General features: G+C 35.3%; 1 protein-coding gene and 1 pseudogene across 2 annotated transcripts in view; both read right to left on the bottom strand.

Moving 5' to 3' along the window:
• Positions 1–268: 268 nt before the first annotated feature.
• On the bottom strand, positions 269–17193 carry LOC110033977 (annotated as a pseudogene).
• Positions 17194–19147: 1954 nt separating this feature from the next.
• Positions 19148–21157, bottom strand: part of LOC110033981 (protein YIPF1 homolog) — a 29636-nt gene continuing 27626 nt past the window's right edge. For both annotated transcript variants that reach the window (XM_020738179.1, XM_020738178.1), the window contains exon 6: positions 19148–19752. In XM_020738179.1, the coding sequence (XP_020593838.1) occupies positions 19558–19752 (195 nt within the window). In that variant the 3' untranslated portion in view covers positions 19148–19557. The remainder of the gene's footprint in view (positions 19753–21157) is intronic.

The following is a 21157-nucleotide window of genomic DNA, read 5'->3' as shown; positions in this document are numbered from 1 at the left end:
GCCGAAGAGCTGTGAAGAGCTGGGTTTCGGTCGGGAAAGGTGACGGAAGTTGCTGTGACGGAGGAGGACGAAGGCTGTGGTCGGTTCTCGGCAAGGGGGGCTTAGAAGTTGTGGAGTTTGGGAATCAGAGAGGAATCACAGGCGTTTCTTCGGTTGGGGAAGATGCGCCCACGGAGAGGCTCCCGATTTCGGTTAGGGCAGGGCCGGGAGGAAGGAATGACTTAACACATGCGACAATAGGGAGGATGGGATGGTGAGAGCATCGGCGTCAAGGGGTATAATGGACTCCTGCTATGAACATCTGCTCCGCGAACGCGAGCCGCGGGATCCGATCTGCTGCGCACGTTCGACCATATTCACGTCCAGCCGTGAGCAGGACGCCGAACCAAACAAGAAAATTTTGCGTCCCGCTGCCGCGACGCAGTGCGAACGTGTTCCCAAACGGACCCTCAGTCTCCACTAGGCTAAAAACAAAAAAACAAAGAAGACTGTTTCTTGTTTGCATTTCTCAAAAACTTAAAATAAGTGATTTGTAATTAAGTGAAGTTTGTGCATTAAAAGGTTCATTGTCATAATTGCATAAATCCCAAGTATACAAATTGATAAAATACAGAATCGCTCAAAAACTACAACTTCGAAATTAATAAATTTAAATTTGATCATTTGTACAAATCCCTGTCAAAACTGTCATGTCTCAAAAACGTGTTAAGAGGTGATTTGAAAAAAAAGTGAAGTTTGAGAATGAAAATCAATATTTTGATCATTGCACAAATCCAATACACAAATTGTGTAATTACAAGAACATCCAAACCTTTGAATTTAATACACATAAATGTAATTTAGATCATTTGAAGAAATCAACATATGAATGGGACAACTGAAAAAAACAAAGTGCACTCAAATGGAAGCCAGCAACCAAAACATGATGAGTGAAGACATAGCAGTAAAAAACCAAGTTGTGAAAGCCATCACAACAAAAATTTCATATTCCTTGCATGAAAGCTGAGGATAAGCACTGCAAAAACCAGCATCCTTGAAAAAAGTACCGAGACTCCGCCTGAAGAGCATGCAGCTGCAAGTGATAAGGTTCCTGTTACCTGAGAATGATTTTGATTTAGTTGATCATTTTTGTATTTATATTATTAAAATAATAATTAAAAAAATAAGTGATAATTACATGCATAGCGCAAAACATTGCTATTTACAAAACTAGCACCCAGGTGCTTTCTTTAAACTATTAGGCATGGCACGATCAAACCATTAAAAAACTTGGGTTGGGGTGGTTTTATTGTGAATATTGATATTTGAGTGAGAATTTGAAAAATGAATGAAATAGGGTGCTAGATTTGTAAATATCAATGTTTCTAGTGCTATCTATGTAAATGGCCCAAAAAAAAAAACAGGTAAAGAGATGCAGAAGGTACTACATGACACTCATGGAAATGAATAGCTTACTTATGTACGAAAATTATTATATTTTATATGCATGGCATGAATTACATGAGACATGATGATAACACAATAACGTACTTATTGCTCATCTTCTTAGTAATTGAATTATATATTAGGCTTTGTATAACCTACTAAGCTTTATTCTTATGCATATGTCGTTTTAGGTTAGAAGATTAAAGTAGGTGATGAATATTTATGATTTTGATGTCATCATATGTTCGATTTTGTGCAAAATACTTGTAAGATGTCAAATGTAATTAAGAACATAATGCATGTATTTAATATGATGATAATTACCTGAATTGAGTTAAGCTTGGATTGGATAGAGCGCTAACTAAAGATTGGATTAAAAAGCATGCATGTATGTATATCTATATATGTATGTTTGTATGTGTGTGTGTGTCTGTATATACATATCGGACTAAGAATATTTATTTTAGAAGATCAAAATTTAATGAAGTTCTGATTGATTATTAACTCAAATTGAGCTTGAATAAATGTAACGGAGCCATGCCAAGATCAAATCAAGAAAGGATCAAGTCAAGCTTAGGAGCAATAACAATAACAAGTGTGGGTTTCGACAAAACTTCCATCCGATCTTACTAAAGTGAAAGCCAAAAACGATCCTAAAAAGTAACCATAACAGCAACATGAAGCATGAATCGCACACATTACCATAAGGGTGGAGATTAAATTTTGCCATCTCAATTTTGCATTTCTACAATTTTATTTTGCTTCGTTACAATAATTTTTTCCCTGCAAATATTTTTTTTTTCTTGGCAATGAAATATTAGCTCGCATTGGCACTATTTAAATGCAAAGTTGTAATCCTAAATATGTTCAACTCATGCTACCAATAATAGAAAATTATTAACTACATCTCCATAATGCGCATGACGGGTTGAAAAAGTAAAATTAACTATTAGATTTGCTCCCATTATTTGTATCCTAAAAACTATGAAAGCAGGATTTTGAAATGTTAATAAAAGATATAGCACTGCTAGAAACTTCAAACACAATAAGGCACATTTACATAGATACTACCCAATTCCTATGTATTTACATATTTTACATATAAACTTTACATTTTAAGTTTATAGCACCCAAATATTTTACATCACATAAAAAATACTACAATTTTAACTTTTAGAAAGTGAAATACATCTTTATAAGGTAACATGTATGTAAAAATTAAAGTTCAGATGTTAGATATGTAAATACATAGCCGTTGAGTGGTATGTACGTAAATCTTCCTGAAGTTAAATGAAAAGTAACATGTTAGTGCTTAGTTCACGGTATCCTAATCCACTGCTTTCTTGGCATCGCTATCGAATCCGTTAGAAGACTAATATTTAAATTATTCATAACAAAGCAAACACGCCATTGGGATTATCACCTACAATAAGCATCAGCTTATCATGTAATAGAGAATGAGTAACAATGAATAAGTCAAGTAAATTAAGTTAAAATACACAAAAATAATTCATCAGAAAAATCTTCCAGGTATGAAAAGCTTGAGTAAAAAATAATGCGAGCCTGTTAGAAAAATTGCCGCAAATTAAATAGGAGCATTTACATTACATACCACACAATTCAAATGCATTTACATATCTAACATCCAAACCTCAATATCAAATCAAAAATATCACTATCGCCTACATTTCAAAGTGAAATACACCTTTTCATGCAGACTTAGCATACAAAAATGCTATATATGTAATTATGAAAGCCTAGGTGTTAGATATGTAAATCCATAAGAATTATGTGATATTTTTGTAAATCTTCCATATGAAAATAAATGCTTGAGTGCCTGAATGGAGCCTAATAACTACCCAATCCCCTACTACGAACAAGCTCAATAAAACCGGATTGTGAAGATCTCTTTTTATCCTTAAAAGCATAAACATCAAGACATCCAAATCCAAGCCTCCATAGCGCTTGCAATCCCATAGAAACAACCAAGTAGCTGACAAGATGAATTTCCAATGAGTAGAGCTCCAAAGAACAAGATAAACTTTAAATGAGTCTAATAGGTTCAAAACTTTCGGAGGGGAAGACTAAAAGTAAAAAATAAAATTAAAAAAAAATTCAACTCCACAGAATGCAAGACATCAAGTACGTTTATTAGCTTAGAGAGGAAATATATTTATTTGAGTGATGTTGTTTCTCTTAAACTTTTCATCAAGAGTGAGACTTAAAACACCCTAAATTTCAGTATTTGTGAGAAATTAAATAGAGTAAATATCCCCAGAAGTAAATCTAGGGCGGACGAACTAGCAAGGAATGTTGTGTTGGAAATTATCTCATAAAAATTTCAATCACTAAGAGCCAAAAAGAAAATAATCGAAAGAAAATTAACACACAAAACACACCTAGAACTTACATAGAAATTTTATAGATTCATCCAATTGATGGCTACTTCTTGTTGCCACTAATGTAGATTTCATTATAACATTGAATGCAGTGTTCTACAACTCTAAGATCTCAAATATAACATAAAGCCAACGCCACTATCTTTAAAAAAACAATGAAAAAAGAAACTAAGACAACTAAACAATCCAGTAAAATCCTCAAAATGCGTTAATAAAACAACCTGCAACTACTTCTGCATGGGATGATTCTTTTTAAGGCGAATAGGCTCCACAACTTAACAGGCTAAGATATGATCTTTATGTTTGATGCGAACGTCCTTGATCACATGAGGAGGGATAGACGGGACCTATCTCCGTCACGCCTAAGACCAGTTTGGGTTTCCCACCCAAGAGCGGGGCCAACTGGCCCTGTGGGCCAATTATCTTTCTTAGGGCCAGTTTGGGGCAGCTTATAGGTGTGGCGGCATTTTGAAAACGCCGCCTTCGTGTTTTTTTCTCATGGTGGAGCCGCGTATCTGCAAACATCGTTTTAAATTTTGTATTACACGCGGATCGCGGGTCTATCCCCGCGATCCGTGTTTACACTCTTAGGTTTACTCCGCTGCTCCTTTTCTTTTGGGTTATGTTCGTTCTATTCGTTCGAAGGCTCCGCGGCCCCTCTTCTTTCTCCTTCGGCGTCACTCCGCAACTCCGTCGCTCCGCAGGTATATCTCATCCCTGTGCTCCTCCCTCAGCTCTTCCCTCTTTTCCATCATTTCTGCGCTCCTTCTTGTTTCTCCTCCCTGCGCTCCTCCCTCCGCTCTTCCCCCTTCCCCTATATCGATAAATATCGAGCTGTTAGAGTAGATCCAGTTTAGGGTTCGATGTATATTTATTGTGGAAATGCAGATCCATTTTTTTTTGGTGAATATGGAGGTGATTTCACTGTTTTGAAGTTTTCTTTCTCTCTTTCTCCTTTGCTATGTCATGTGTTTGAGGCATATATATGCACTATTTTCTACTTGTTCATTTATTTATACACTACTATCGGTTTTTATATGTCCATTTTCCCCTCTTAATGATTGTCAGAAACTATTATAGAGCCTACAAGAGAAATGCATAAGTATTGTGTGGCAAGTTTTGTTGTATTTATCGATAAGAACTGTGTAAATGCATATGTATTGTGTGGATAAATTGGGACATTTTTCCTCATATTAGTGAAAGCATTCGAGTACCATGTGAAATTTATATACGTATTGTGTGGATAAATTGAGTTTTTTTGCTCTTGTTTTCAGTTTATAAAATATCAAATTACAAAGGAGATACAAATAGGAAGTGGTTTGTGGGAATTCTCTTACTTTACCTTTGAATGTGATGCAGGTTGTTATGTGTAGATACTCTTGTGAATGTTTTTGGTGTGCGTTATCTTGCTTGACTGGTTTAATTTCCTTGGAGTCTTTTATTTGCTGGGAATTTACATATATACGATATAATTGTCTTTATATTTATCTTTCTAATATCTATATCTCTATCATTTATTCAATGCAAATTACTTCGGTAAGGTCATGGTAATAGTTCTTGAGCACCATTAATTTCATGCTAGCTTGTTTATCTCACAGTTAAAATAAGTAAATCTAAAGAATCTGGAACATCGGCGATGTGGGATAAAGAGACCACGTTGAGATTTTGTGATCTTTGTCTAAAGGAAGTTGAGTTTGGTAATAGGCCGGCCACTTTTTTCAATAAAGAAGGTTGGCGGAATATAACCGTTAAATTCAAGGAACTCACCGGAAGGGATTACGTTCGGATGAAACTATAGTTGTTTTATATGATTATAATTTCCATTTCTAAAATGCCTTTTATGGAGTCATTCGCTTGTAGCTGATAGTTGTTTGGATGTAAGTGATTCTGCTCTAATTATATGCAATAATGAATGTGCAGTTATTTCACAAATTTGTACTTGGTTATTTTTCTTAAGAACGGTGAAATGGAAATTTCTTTGTAAAGTAGCTTGGATATGAATAGTTATAATGTTATGTATGCACCTTATGAATGGAAATTTCTTTATAGTTTGGGTTTCTGAATGGAGTTGGAAACTCACCTTAATGTTATGTATGCACCTTATGAATGGAAATTTCTTTATAATGTTGTGTATGTAGCTTGGATGGCCCTATACGTTAACGGCAACCGCTACTATGGTATGGTTATGTATGGAAATCCAGTTGGTGCTATTTGATATGAATAGTTCATGGAAATTCTGTTGGAATTAAATGGGTTTTGGGAGACTGGGAATGAGGATCTTTAAATTTTATATGGACAGGCTTTTTGTTGCTGACGAGGGGATACAAGTTATTGTGTTGAATTGTTTTGTGTTGCTGTCTTTCGGTTTTCTTTGGCTTGCTTTACACATATGGAACACACATTGCTCCCATCTCTCTCGTCTTCTATTTACTTCGATTTTAGAATTATATAGAAGTTTGCAGCACTTGTGTATATAGCAAACTTTGGGTGTTAGATTTGTAAATCCTTAGAATGAGGAACATTGCTATTTTATTTCCTTGTATACATAGCAGCTCCATTTTGTATATATATCTCTGAGCTGCATCTGATCGAAATGGAGCTGTCAAGACATAATTTGGGTTTCTGAATGGAATTGGAACTTCACCTTATAATGTTATGTATGTAACTTATAATGCTATGTATGCACCTTATAATGCTAGTAAGGGATTTATCTGGTTGGCATGAAGGAATTATATTTTAATTGGTCTTCATGTTTAAAGTAGCTTGGATTGCCTTATACGTTAAGGGCAACCACTACTATGGTATGGTTAAAGTAGCTTGGATGACCCTATACGTTTGGACGGCAACAGAAATTTGTTGTCGGCAACCACTGCCTCCACACTTCGGTAAGTATTCTTTTTTGTATTTCCTAAATTTTTTGACTGATCTATTCTATTTTTAATAACTGCAGGACGATGAGTTCCAAACATTCAGGAAAGTACGAGAAATTGATGTGTCGTTGCGGACTACCATCCTTGCTACTCACGTTACGCCAGACACATAGCTTCGGGAGGTAGTTTTACAGGTGCCCGAGGTGGGACAAGGACCGGAAACTGTCAATTTTTCAGGTGGGCCAACAGTGCAACTGTTTCTACGATATCCCAATTGGACACAGCAGCTATGAATTCGATAGTACCACAACGGGAGACCACTGCATATGGTTTGAGTTCTTTCGTTTCTACGGCATCCCAGTCAGACAGGTTTGCTTGGGATTTTGAGGTACCAAAACCGGACAACATTCGTCGTGATGTGCTTTTAGATTTTAAAGCTAATATTATCATATTTTTTCTTGTAATTTTAATATGTTATTTTTTATCTTTTTTAGGGTCATATTATAATCTATATTAGTGTGTGAATGTGTACTTCACTTTCGTATGTGTCACTGTGTTTATTTGATATAATCAGAATTTTTTGAGTTATATAAATGTTATTCAACTCTTTTGCATTTTCAAGTTGTGACATTTGAGAAAATATCAATTTATGCGACACAGATTATTAATTTAACTAAAAAAATTTGCAAATAAGTTGTTTACCAAAAACACAAACCAAACAAATAAACAGCTTATTCAGAACAGGGGCAAAATGATCATTTTTTCAGAATAAACTGTTTTCCATCAGCACAAACCAAACAACCAGACAACTTATCCGGATCAGTTACTCATCAACAAATTATCAAAATCAGCTGTTTATCCACAGAAGTTGAATAAGCTGCAGCTGCCCCAAACAGACCCTTAATTTGAATTAGAATTAGGCTTTTATGTTGCTTAATTAAAGGAATTCTATTTTGAGACCTACAAGAACACTTTGACTTGTGAATCCATATCTTGATTGAGAGTAGATAGTGGAATCTCCCAACATCCCATATATCAGAGCAAGTCACCGACCATCTTTCTTAATATTTTTCCTAAGAGACAACAACCAACACCAATTCTCTCCTCTGAATTCTTATCGATTCTATTTCCCCTTATTATTTTGCACACATCCCCAACTCTAGTATTGAACTTCATATACCATCTAGGAACTCTTAATTGCTTTCAGTGTTCTTAGATGTCTTATTGGAAGTACATCCATGCATAGTGGTTCTAGAAAGGAATAAAGTTATGGAAAGAATAGTCATGAAATGCATTTATTCTCAAAGAAATATGCATTAAAAACATTGCTTTACATATATCACAAGCTAACTAACTCATGATTTATGCTTCACAACTCTCCCCTTTAAACAAAAGGAAGATACATACTAAAATCCAACTATATCAACAAGCACCCCTCTTTACAACAAAAAAATGAAACTGAAAAAAACTATAAAATCCTCAAATCACTCTTAATGAAACAAAGAAAATATAAAGACAACACCCCTCACTTTACAACAAAAAACTAAAGGTAACAATACATTAAAATTCTCAACCCACCTTAATGAAACAACTCACGACTGACAATACAATCATACACAGTGGCTCACTCTATACAGGATTTAAGTTTTGGAAGGAATAGTCATAAATTGCACTTTAGTCTCAAGGAATTATGCATTAAAGCAATTGCTTTATGTACATTTCAAGCTAACAGACTCAAGATTTGTGCTTTGCAAGGCTCCTGTTTAAACAAAAGGAGTCATACTAATATCCAAATATATCAACAAGCATAAATTACTACAAAAGAATGACCTGCAATCTATATCAGGTGAAATTGGTGATAGAAAAGCCTAAGCAAACACCTAAGTACAGATGAGCAAATCAAGAGAAAAAGGATTGAAATTCGAATCACTCATTAATTGAATTAATACATTAAAAGTATTTACATCCAGTCGTATTTATATGTTATGTTATTAGAAAGTATTAATTGCATAATTAGTGAAATTTTTAGATAAAAATTCAATAAATGAAATGTAGATCATACTTAAGCCATTGTTACATGCCAGGTGATCAAATGAATAGAATAAATAACAATAAAAGGAAAGATTGTAATCACCATTAATTACACTTGTTTGATAGTTAAAAGTACTATCGAAACAACATGGGTGTCGGTCAACTTTTTTTTCTTTGAAAATTGAAAATAATTTTGAAATTTAATTTAATATAATAGGTATATAGTTTGAGTTTTGAAAGTAATATATTTTAATTTTGAAAAATGAGACCAAATGGATCTCATTAGTCTAATAGTTTGCATAATCGTATCATATACCGCGAATACTACACCCTCCCGAAAGATAAGTGCATACCTCAACGATAGACGCAATCCTGCAAACTAAGAGATTTGTGACAATAGTTTGGTCTGCAAGCTTTTTATATGTGACCAACAAGTTTCTTATATCTAATACAAAGATTAAATAGGGTTTATTTTACCTGAATTCTAAGTTCCCTACAGAGGCAAACCCCTATAGTTAATTACATCCCAAATAACGGGGTCACTTGAGAAAACTCTCGATAAGATTTTAAAGTTTAGGTTTTTACAGTAGAACGTAGAAAGGCAAGTGGGAGTGGCTCAAATAGGAAAAAGGTATTTTCAGGAGTCCAAAGGAAGGAAAATGTAGGGTATGTCACTGATCCTGAAGAGAGACCTCAATGACTTCCCAAACTATCCTAATGTGTGGCTGAGTTTTGGATACGATGTTATTTAGGTGTTTAATTCTGCCAATTTTATTATTTATGACTTATACTTGCATAATAACTGATTATGCAAATAACTTGCAGAGATAAGAGGGTTTACGTCATGTCACACGACAACCTCGAAACCTAAGGCGAGTTAAGACTTGTGCTGCACGACATAGTTGTACAGGAGCTTAAAGAGGGTGTGAGGATTTACGTCGCGTTGGGCGAGTCACCTCGAAGTCCTATGGGTTGTTATTTAGACTAAGGAGAGAGAGATTGTTGAAGAAGATCCTCTTATTGCTCGATTCAAGTTTCTTATCGTGCTCTCCACAAAGCTGGCTCCAAATTTCTCGTAGGAGTAACAATCATAAAGTCTAAGGCTCAAAAGGCTTTATCAGGTGTGTTCCAAAGTTTTGGTTTTGTTGTCATTCAAGCATTAGGGGGTTAAAGTTGACTAGAGCGACACCGGTTAGGATCTCATGGTTCCCTCGTTCCGGTACTACTATTTTCTTTTGAGTTTACTTAGTTTAAACGATGTGTTATATTTTTTTTTTGAAAATGTGGTTTGTTAAGCTCATTTGAACTGGAGAGATTTCGTTAGCAACTGTGGGTTACCTCCTAACATTCAGGAAAGTACGAGAAATTGATGTGTCGTTGCGGACTACCATCCTTGCTACTCACGTTACGCCAGACACATAGCTTCGGGAGGTAGTTTTACAGGTGCCCGAGGTGGGACAAGGACCGGAAACTGTCAATTTTTCAGGTGGGCCAACAGTGCAACTGTTTCTACGATATCCCAATTGGACACAGCAGCTATGAATTCGATAGTACCACAACGGGAGACCACTGCCTATGGTTTGAGTCGTTTCTACGGCATCCCAGTCAGACAGGTTTGCTTGGGATTTTGAGGTACCAAAACCGGACAACATTCGTCGTGATGTGCTTTTAGATTTTAAAGCTAATATTATCATATTTTTTCTTGTAATTTTAATATGTTATTTTTTATCTTTTTTAGGGTCATATTATAATCTATATTAGTGTGTGAATGTGTACTTCACTTTCGTATGTGTCACTGTGTTTATTTGATATAATCAGAATTTTTTGAGTTATATAAATGTTATTCAACTCTTTTGCATTTTCAAGTTGTGACATTTGAGAAAATATCAATTTATGCGACACAGATTATTAATTTAACTAAAAAAATTTGCAAATAAGTTGTTTACCAAAAACACAAACCAAACAAATAAACAGCTTATTCAGAACAGGGGCAAAATGATCATTTTTTCAGAATAAACTGTTTTCCATCAGCACAAACCAAACAACCAGACAACTTATCCGGATCAGTTACTCATCAACAAATTATCAAAATCAGCTGTTTATCCACAGAAGTTGAATAAGCTGCAGCTGCCCCAAACAGACCCTTAATTTGAATTAGAATTAGGCTTTTATGTTGCTTAATTAAAGGAATTCTATTTTGAGACCTACAAGAACACTTTGACTTGTGAATCCATATCTTGATTGAGAGTAGATAGTGGAATCTCCCAACATCCCATATATCAGAGCAAGTCACCGACCATCTTTCTTAATATTTTTCCTAAGAGACAACAACCAACACCAATTCTCTCCTCTGAATTCTTATCGATTCTATTTCCCCTTATTATTTTGCACACATCCCCAACTCTAGTATTGAACTTCATATACCATCTAGGAACTCTTAATTGCTTTCAGTGTTCTTAGATGTCTTATTGGAAGTACATCCATGCATAGTGGTTCTAGAAAGGAATAAAGTTATGGAAAGAATAGTCATGAAATGCATTTATTCTCAAAGAAATATGCATTAAAAACATTGCTTTACATATATCACAAGCTAACTAACTCATGATTTATGCTTCACAACTCTCCCCTTTAAACAAAAGGAAGATACATACTAAAATCCAACTATATCAACAAGCACCCCTCTTTACAACAAAAAAATGAAACTGAAAAAAACTATAAAATCCTCAAATCACTCTTAATGAAACAAAGAAAATATAAAGACAACACCCCTCACTTTACAACAAAAAACTAAAGGTAACAATACATTAAAATTCTCAACCCACCTTAATGAAACAACTCACGACTGACAATACAATCATACACAGTGGCTCACTCTATACAGGATTTAAGTTTTGGAAGGAATAGTCATAAATTGCACTTTAGTCTCAAGGAATTATGCATTAAAGCAATTGCTTTATGTACATTTCAAGCTAACAGACTCAAGATTTGTGCTTTGCAAGGCTCCTGTTTAAACAAAAGGAGTCATACTAATATCCAAATATATCAACAAGCATAAATTACTACAAAAGAATGACCTGCAATCTATATCAGGTGAAATTGGTGATAGAAAAGCCTAAGCAAACACCTAAGTACAGATGAGCAAATCAAGAGAAAAAGGATTGAAATTCGAATCACTCATTAATTGAATTAATACATTAAAATTATTTACATCCAGTCGTATTTATATGTTATGTTATTATACATTAAAAGTATTTACATCCAGTCGTATTTATATGTTATGTTATTAGAAAGTATTAATTGCATAATTAGTGAAATTTTTAGATAAAAATTCAATAAATGAAATGTAGATCATACTTAAGCCATTGTTACATGCCAGGTGATCAAATGAATAGAATAAATAACAATAAAAGGAAAGATTGTAATCACCATTAATTACACTTGTTTGATAGTTAAAAGTACTATCGAAACAACATGGGTGTCGGTCAACTTTTTTTTCTTTGAAAATTGAAAATAATTTTGAAATTTAATTTAATATAATAGGTATATAGTTTGAGTTTTGAAAGTAATATATTTTAATATATTTTAATTTTGAAAAATGTGAAAAATGAGACCAAATGGATCTCATTAGTCTAATAGTTTGCATAATCGTATCATATACCGCGAATACTACACCCTCCCGAAAGATAAGTGCATACCTCAACGATAGACGCAATCCTGCAAACTAAGAGATTTGTGACAATAGTTTGGTCTGCAAGCTTTTTATATGTGACCAACAAGTTTCTTATATCTAATACAAAGATTAAATAGGGTTTATTTTACCTGAATTCTAAGTTCCCTACAGAGGCAAACCCCTATAGTTAATTACATCCCAAATAACGGGGTCACTTGAGAAAACTCTCGATAAGATTTTAAAGTTTAGGTTTTTACAGTAGAACGTAGAAAGGCAAGTGGGAGTGGCTCAAATAGGAAAAAGGTATTTTCAGGAGTCCAAAGGAAGGAAAATGTAGGGTATGTCACTGATCCTGAGGAGAGACCTCAATGACTTCCCAAACTATCCTAATGTGTGGCTGAGTTTTGGATACGATGTTATTTAGGTGTTTAATTCTGCCAATTTTATTATTTATGACTTATACTTGCATAATAACTGATTATGCAAATAACTTGCAGAGATAAGAGGGTTTACGTCATGTCACACGACAACCTCGAAACCTAAGGCGAGTTAAGACTTGTGCTGCACGACATAGTTGTACAGGAGCTTAAAGAGGGTGTGAGGATTTACGTCGCGTTGGGCGAGTCACCTCGAAGTCCTATGGGTTGTTATTTAGACTAAGGAGAGAGAGATTGTTGAAGAAGATCCTCTTATTGCTCGATTCAAGTTTCTTATCGTGCTCTCCACAAAGCTGGCTCCAAATTTCTCGTAGGAGTAACAATCATAAAGTCTAAGGCTCAAAAGGCTTTATCAGGTGTGTTCCAAAGTTTTGGTTTTGTTGTCATTCAAGCATTAGGGGGTTAAAGTTGACTAGAGCGACACCGGTTAGGATCTCATGGTTCCCTCGTTCCGGTACCACTATTTTCTTTTGAGTTTACTTAGTTTAAACGATGTGTTATATTTTTTTTTGAAAATGTGGTTTGTTAAGCTCATTTGAACTGGAGAGATTTCGTTAGCAACTGTGGGTTACCTCCTCTGAGGCACTCCCACAAATTCAAAAAGACGTGTTATGTTTTTTTTTTCTTTTTTTTGAAAATGTTGTTTAATTTTGAAAAATGATTTTTGGAAAGATTTCACCAGAACAAAGTTTGATGTCGTCCCTTTCGTCTGTTCCAGGGGTAGCTCCACGATCATTTAAAGCGTCGGTCACGTCCGAATTTACCTCGCAAAGGCACACAAAGAAGTTGGTATGAGAATTCCGTTCAATAAAAAATTACACATATAAATGTGCAGATGTGCATAATGAAAAGTATGTCAATAGTCAAGTGTATTGAATGTGTGCGCTAATGCATTCACATATTTGACATTCAAGCTCAACTTCACTTTCCACATGAGCATTAACTTAATAAGTTTATAAAGACAACACCAAAATCAACCCAAACCGGCACCCACAGTGACTCCAAAATAATGCATAAAATCAACCCAAACTGACACCTAAAGTGGCTCCAAAATAGTGCACAAAATCAGCTCGAAACAGTCCCAAAACATTGCAAGACGAAACAGTCCCAAAACATTGCCTCGAAACAGTCCCAAAACATTGCAAGAACTGGTCCAAAACCAGTCCACAAAAACACCCAAAAATCAGTGCCAAAACAGTGCCAAAGTGGAGCAAAATCTGCTCCAAAATCAGCCCACAAAATGCCCCAAATCAGTGCCAAAACAATGCCAAAATGGTGCTCAAATGGTGTCAAATTGGTTCCTTGTGCCAAAACTGCCCACAAAATGCCCCAAATCAGTGCCAAAACAGGCCCAAAATGGTGCCCAAATTGTGTCAAAATGGTGCCCAAATTGGTGCCACAAATCAGTGTCAAAACAGTGTCAAAATGGTGCCCAAATTGTGTCAAAATGATTCCAAAGTGGTGCCAAAACTGCCCAAAATCAGCCCACAAAATGCCCCAAATCAACACCCGCAATGACTCCAAAACATTTGGAATGTTTAGTTGTATAAATGCAAAAGTAAAGTTAAGGTGTAAGACATGTAAAAGCTTAGAAATCGTTTGGCATGAATTGTAACATCTCGTGGCAATATAAGATTTAAGTTTAGGTGCTAGATATGTAAATACATGAGGCAATTGAGTGGTATGTATGTAAATGCCCTTAAAGGTGAAGTAGTTCAATAAAATTCCCTCCTTCAAAGTGATGATAGATTTTATCAAGAAGACTCAAAAAGAAGTTTTGATTCACTGAATCGTTCCGTAGAACAATACCCGAAGGATTGTAATTGCTTTATTTGAACATATTGCTTCATCCAGGCTACACAATAATTATTTTCTTACTTTCCAAGCTTAGGAGCAAGCACAGTGGTTACCTCTAAGCAAGTCCACAACATTCATTCAACATGTAAAAAAAAAAGTAATTCTCAGCTATTTAAATCAGACGCTTTAAACTTAATTATCGTGCCTCAAACTAAAACGAAATGTGATTGTTAAAGTTTACATCTATCTCAACAAGCATAATAGATGCACATTAAAATCTTACAGAGAAAATCAATCCATGAGAATAAGCCGCGACTAATTTTTCAAATCTTATTGGCAGAGCTCCGATTACCAGGTCTCCGAAGGTGTAATGGTTTTGGAACCGAAGCCTTGCTGCTTCGCCTACTATTGACGCCGGGCGCAGTAGAGGAGGAAGACCAACTGTAGCTTGCAAGAGCTGTCTCGCACGAAGCAGAAATCGATCCCTGACCGAACAATTGAAAGGAGAGAGAGGCAGGCTCGAGTGGTCTAGAGAGACGGAGCAGGTGAGGTTTTCAGTCGCTCGTGGTTTCTGGTCGCAGAGAGGAGGAAAGCGGGGTTTTGGTCGCAGAGAGGAGGAGAGCGGGGGTTCTGGTTGCGCGAGGAAAAGAAGTAGGCGAGGCCATGGTTCGGAGAGGAGAGCAGGCGAGCGAGGGTTTCTGTGCGGGGAGGCGAGCGAGTGCGGGGTCAGTCGCAAGGAAGAGAGAATTATGGTTGGAAGGTGAGGCGCGAGGGTCAGTCGCGAGGAAGAGAGGATTATGGTTGGAAGGTGAGGGGTGAGGGTCAGTCTCGGTGCAGAGAAGAGGAGACGAGGCAGGGGTCTTGAGCGGGCGTCTTTGGCGAAGGGAAGAGAATACGAGACAGGTAGGGTTGTTCGGCCAGGAGGGAGGCAGAAGCAGGAGAGTCGAACGGGAAGAAGAAGGGAGGCGAGCGAGTGCGGGAGGGGATTTCGGAGCTTCGATCCAGGAAGGAAGAGGCGCGCAGGAGCTTCGATCGGGAGAGGGAGACAAGCGGCTTGGTTTGTTTGGCGTGAGCAGGAGACGGGATCAAGAGGGGTCTCAGTTCACAGAAAGGAGCTAAGGCCTTCGACAAAGGGAAGAGGAGACCGCGCTGGAGAGTTGCGGGGGAGTGCTTCAAGCAGGAAGAAGAGGCGGGGAAAAGTTTTCAGTGCAGCGACGAGGTGAGCGGGTCAAGAAGAAGGGGACGAGGCGAACGTGAGAGCTTTGGGTCTGTGTGGAAGAAGCGAGGGGATTTCGGTGCAGAGGAGAATAGGCGAGCGGGAGAAGAAGAGGGGAGCCGAATGCCAGGAAGGTGAAGAAGCGAGGGGATTTCGACGGAGAATTGATCGGTTTCCCTGAGCGGAAGCGGAAGTGACTTAATTGGAGATTAAACGATGAATTTCAAATTTAAAGTTTGAAATTCAAACTAATATAAGCTGAGGCAATTGGCGTGTGTTCTGTCCGATTCGAACTCGAGTCGAATCTGGGTTGAGACCGGGCCCTCGGCCGCTTATAAAAAAATGTGCATCAATTTTCGTATTGTTTGTGTGTGTTGTAACCATAGCAATATGGGTGTCCCTTCTAGCTAAAGTCGACGTTCCAAACGTGTCAGCATTATCTGTTTCTTCATCCGAACAAGTTTGCCGGCAATTAGGTCAATTCAAGTCAATATCGTGTGAGGTGCAGTGAGTGCGTAAATTGCGGTGTTCGCGAGTATTTGAGCCATGGAGGGTTCATCTATGGTCGTCTCATGCAGTAGAAACTCATTTTCGGGTCATCTACATGTTAGTCCTTAGCCCTTGAAACTAAAAGTTGAGTGCTTGGGACTTCTCATGTGAGGTCTACACAAAAATAAGTCAAAAAATAGTTTGAATTTCCATGGGAGGTAGGCTCTATTACTATTCCGCTAGTATGGTCAATAAGGAACTTTTAAAATTAGATCTTGGGTTCTAAGAGTAGGAGGTCAATAATGGGTATCTAAATTACTCTGCTATCCAGGTTAAATTGAACCAAATGAGCAATTCATCGAAAACTAAATGGAACACTGCGAACATAAAAAATAAAAAATAAAAAAAACAAAAAAAATAAAACTCTGCATGTATAGAATCGACATATATTACTGCAATAATCTCGAAAAAAAAAATATACGGAAAATATTACATTGTCGGAATGTAGAATGTAATTACTACATTCCAAGAAGAAAAGTATACCTTGAAATTCCTGAAGCAGAGACCATAAAACCAATTGATGAGCCCGCAAAGAGAAACTGACCAGTGCTCAGTATCAACCCGTCGATTGTGCCCGGGCTTCCAACCACAATCTTCATCTCCTCTTTGTCTTCTTCCTTTTTTGAGTTCTTCTAGGATGAAAACACGGTTCTAATACTAGCGAACTCCGATTTTGTATCAAAAGAAACCTTGAGCTTTCGAGTTAATGATGGATTCTTGATTTGATTCGGGGCATAACAAACCCTAGAATTGAGGAATTTGAGAAATTTTGGGGTCGACTTCGTTTCTATTGAGCCAATTCTCCCCAACTTCACCACAGACTATAATTTTAATTTGGATTATTTGTATAAAAAAAGCTCAAATCTTTAACGACGGAAATTTGACTTCATATCTCTCATAATTGTCGTAATTGCATTTCTTCTTTTTCCTTTTTAGAATTATGCACCTTATTTTAGTTCAAAATATTTCGTATCTTGAATTTTAATTTAAAATCTGCCGCAAACCCCATTGACTTGTATAAAATTAACAATTTTGAATTATTATTTAAAGATTGTTCAAAATAAAATTAATCAAGTAATTTAAGCTTACAAAAAATTAAATTTGTTAAATTTGTTGTTTTATGTTAAACTTTTAAGTAGCCAATAATTGTTTTAGTGTTGGATTTATTTTAATGGGTTTGTTTTGTTGAGAATATTAATCATTCATATAGTTTTAAAATAGAATTTATTTTAATTTTTCCAGATGATTTGATTCGTTTTAAAATAACTATGTGACTTTAAACTTTATAAATATTTTGAAGGAATCTCAATATTTCAGAAAAAGTGTCGGCATTTCATTGTTTGTTAACAAACGATCTAATTAGTTAGTGATCATAAAACAAATTAAATTTAAAATTACAATTTGATGAATACAAAATTCATTTAATTTATTTATATAATGTCTGTCAATGCCCGATCAAATTTTCTTTATTTTCTTCTACCTTATGTTATTCATGACACAATATAAAGAAAATGAGCATAATTAAAGATACAGACCAAAAAGTCCACACTGAATAATTTTTTTCCACGTTCACAAACATCATAGTTGAAATATTACGATACATCTGAACATAAGACAGGAACAAAGACGTAAAATTCACATGGCTTTTTAGCCAATTAGTTAAAGGAAGATTTACGTACATAACACTCAATTCCTCTGTGTTGACATATCTAACACCTAAAATTAAATTTTTACATACATACTGCCTTATACATGAAAAAATGGTGCCAAGATAAAGTTTAGCAAGACTATTTTAGCCCCAATTAAAAAAAAAAAAATTATGAAAACTATTTTTATACTTTTATGAACTCTAAAACTAAAAAAACCACAATGTAAATAGTCGGGACTACATTAACCCTTTAATCATTCATAAAAGTAAAAATGATTATATCATATCATATTGTAGTACTGGTATCTATGTAAATGCCCATTATTAAAACCGAAGCAAACACATCCCCTATTTAAAACTAAAATAAAGCATATATTCTCCTTCATATTTTGTCAACATTTTGAACGTGTGATCCTTTTTGAAGCGCATGGGCGACAAAATGGAACCAATTCTTGAGTCCAATAAACCCTATAGAGTTTAGATAACTTCATTCATAAGAAACTAAACCCAAACTTATGCAAAAACTACAGTGCAAGCATCATTAATAGGTTTAGAAATCTTCCGAAACGTAAGGTATATATATATATATATATATATTGTTGAGAAAAAACTACTACGTCCTTAACGGCTAATCCAAGTAAAATTAATTATTAGAATCTCAGACATAGAATCAAGATTGAATGAATGGCTAGGATTCAATCAAGCAAGAATCTCAATGATTTTGAATAAAAAAACAATTCAAATTAAAGCTCATGCAGTCAGCAAACCAATATGTGCCATATGAAACATCCAACAGATTACTATAAGATGCTAAAGTGAAATTGCTCCTAATACCCAGGCGCAGCGTGAACAAAGTCCACAAAATGATATTTATTCGTACAAATTCATGTGATGAGTCAAATCCATTCTTGTAAAGTATGCTTCTCAGACCACACAACTTTAATATATTTGTCAATATGGCATAATATATTTAATATCTCAGACCACACAAATCTTTTTTTTTTTTTTTTTTTTTTTACGTGATACAAATAATTTGCCAGTAATAAATGTAAAAAAGCACACTTTAGGTGTTAGATATACAAATAGAGAAGGATTGGGTGGAGTGTATGTAAAGGCCCCATTATAAAAATATGTTGAGTGTTCATGGTGTGTAAAGTCATTGGTATAAATAATAGAGGCATGTAAAAATCAGAAGAAAAAAAAGAGTCACAAAACAGAAATAGACACCTGCAACTCCATGGACAGCATAAAACTTCCAATCCTGCTCACTATAAGAAGATCTATACGGCACAATGATAATAAATTTTCTAGAAACCTTTCTGCGGTCAGAAAATATTTTTAACTCGGCACGCACAAAATAAAAAATAAAAAAAAGATATTACAATCCTCAGAAAATATATCAGAAAAAAGAGAGATTTCGCTGAAGCACATATAGAGACAAAACTTACCAAGACATATTTAGCCAATATTTTAAGATATATTAGGCATCCTTAATTCCCATTACTCCAGTCAGCATCAAGCAAAGAAAAATATCTTGATGAAAATAGCTAAAACAAACTGCAATACTGAGGCGCCGATAACCCAAAGAAATAGGCTGTGCTGTCCCTCGGTGTAAGGCTTCAGATTTAGAGCAATGAAGTAAGCTGATGCAGACCCAGTAAAAAGTATGATGATCCACCTCAAAATCTCAAGGGGAATTACCAGCAACAACTAAAAATAAAAGTTGGAGAGATTATATAATCAGCTCAAGTAAGAAAAGATTTTCATTCTCAACAAGATAAAATTGTTCATATCATGCTCTTGACAATGAGAAACTAGCATGGCATGCTATCCTTAAATTATAGGGGCATTTACATTCATATCAAAAAAATTTTATGTATTTACATATATAACACATTGGTGTAATAAATCTATGTATGAAAAGGCAGACGGTGATATTTTTGATGTGACACTAAAAATTTGAATGGAATGCATGTAAATATGAGAATTAAGGTGTTAGATATGTAAAGTCGTAAGAATTGTCTCATATCTATGTAAATAACCCTAAATTATAATAGGAAGATTTACATACATGGAATCTAATTCTCATGTATTTACACCTCTAACACCCAAACTTCAGTTTTTACGTATATGCCACCTTACCTTGCATGCAAAATATGCATTTCACTTTTTTAAAGTTGAAATGGCAGTGTTTTTTATGTGATGTGAAAGATTTTATTGGTATAAATGTAAAAAAAATTTAGATGTTAGATATATAAATACATAAGAATTGGGTGGTATGTATGTAATGCCCCGTTATAATAATAATGTTACATAATTACAGAAGAAAGATGTAGTTTTAATGGGCACACGCCTAAATCATAAGTTCAGTAACCTTCGTCATCATCATTGTAAACAAATTTGGGATAATTTTATAATGTTATTAAACTTGCTTGTAGCTTCTTTCAAAACAAAGTAAATAGACAAAATAAAAACCACTTTAACAACTGACCCAAAACCAGTCAAAGGGCAAAATATGCACTATGGGATGAGAGCTTGATAAAATAATATTTATTGGGTTCAGAGTTAGATCCTTTCATCCGAACTCTTTTTTTTTTATATAAGAAAAGGCTCTCAAAAAAATTGGCAAGGAAATCAGCCAATTTGACCAAACGCAGTTACTTATGGTGGTCCACAGAAGTTTCAGCTTTTTCTAAGCATGGTTTGACGAAAGCAAATGGACTATTTACATCTATTAAATTTGGAATATACTCGTTCGACACATCAGCTCAAGCTAAACTAAAGTCTTTAATCATACAAAGCAATCACTGTCGAGTTTTCCTAAATCTAGTATAGTTTGTGCATGGATCCCAAAGGCTACTTCTTGGTGAGAGAAGTTTTGACCACAGTGAAAGTGCAAGCTATGGAGAATTTCAATGAAAAACTATTGGATTCTGCAAATACAACTCGATTACGGAGAGATTTATGGTGACGAGCTTTGTTGCATGGCTAACAACATAAAGTAAAAGAAAACTATTACTTCCCATCATTTTTCCTTTTTTTTTTTTTTTTTGGTTTTTTTCTCCTTTGGAGTTAATTTGGCATTATTTTTTCTGCTTTACTGCTTTTTGTTGGC

The sequence above is a fragment of the Phalaenopsis equestris genome, unplaced genomic scaffold (genome assembly GCF_001263595.1).
Source record: "Phalaenopsis equestris unplaced genomic scaffold, ASM126359v1 Scaffold001314, whole genome shotgun sequence".
NCBI lineage: Eukaryota > Viridiplantae > Streptophyta > Magnoliopsida > Asparagales > Orchidaceae > Phalaenopsis > Phalaenopsis equestris.
Note: the sequence above shows the minus strand (reverse complement) of the source record. Positions and strands in the feature narration are given on the sequence as shown.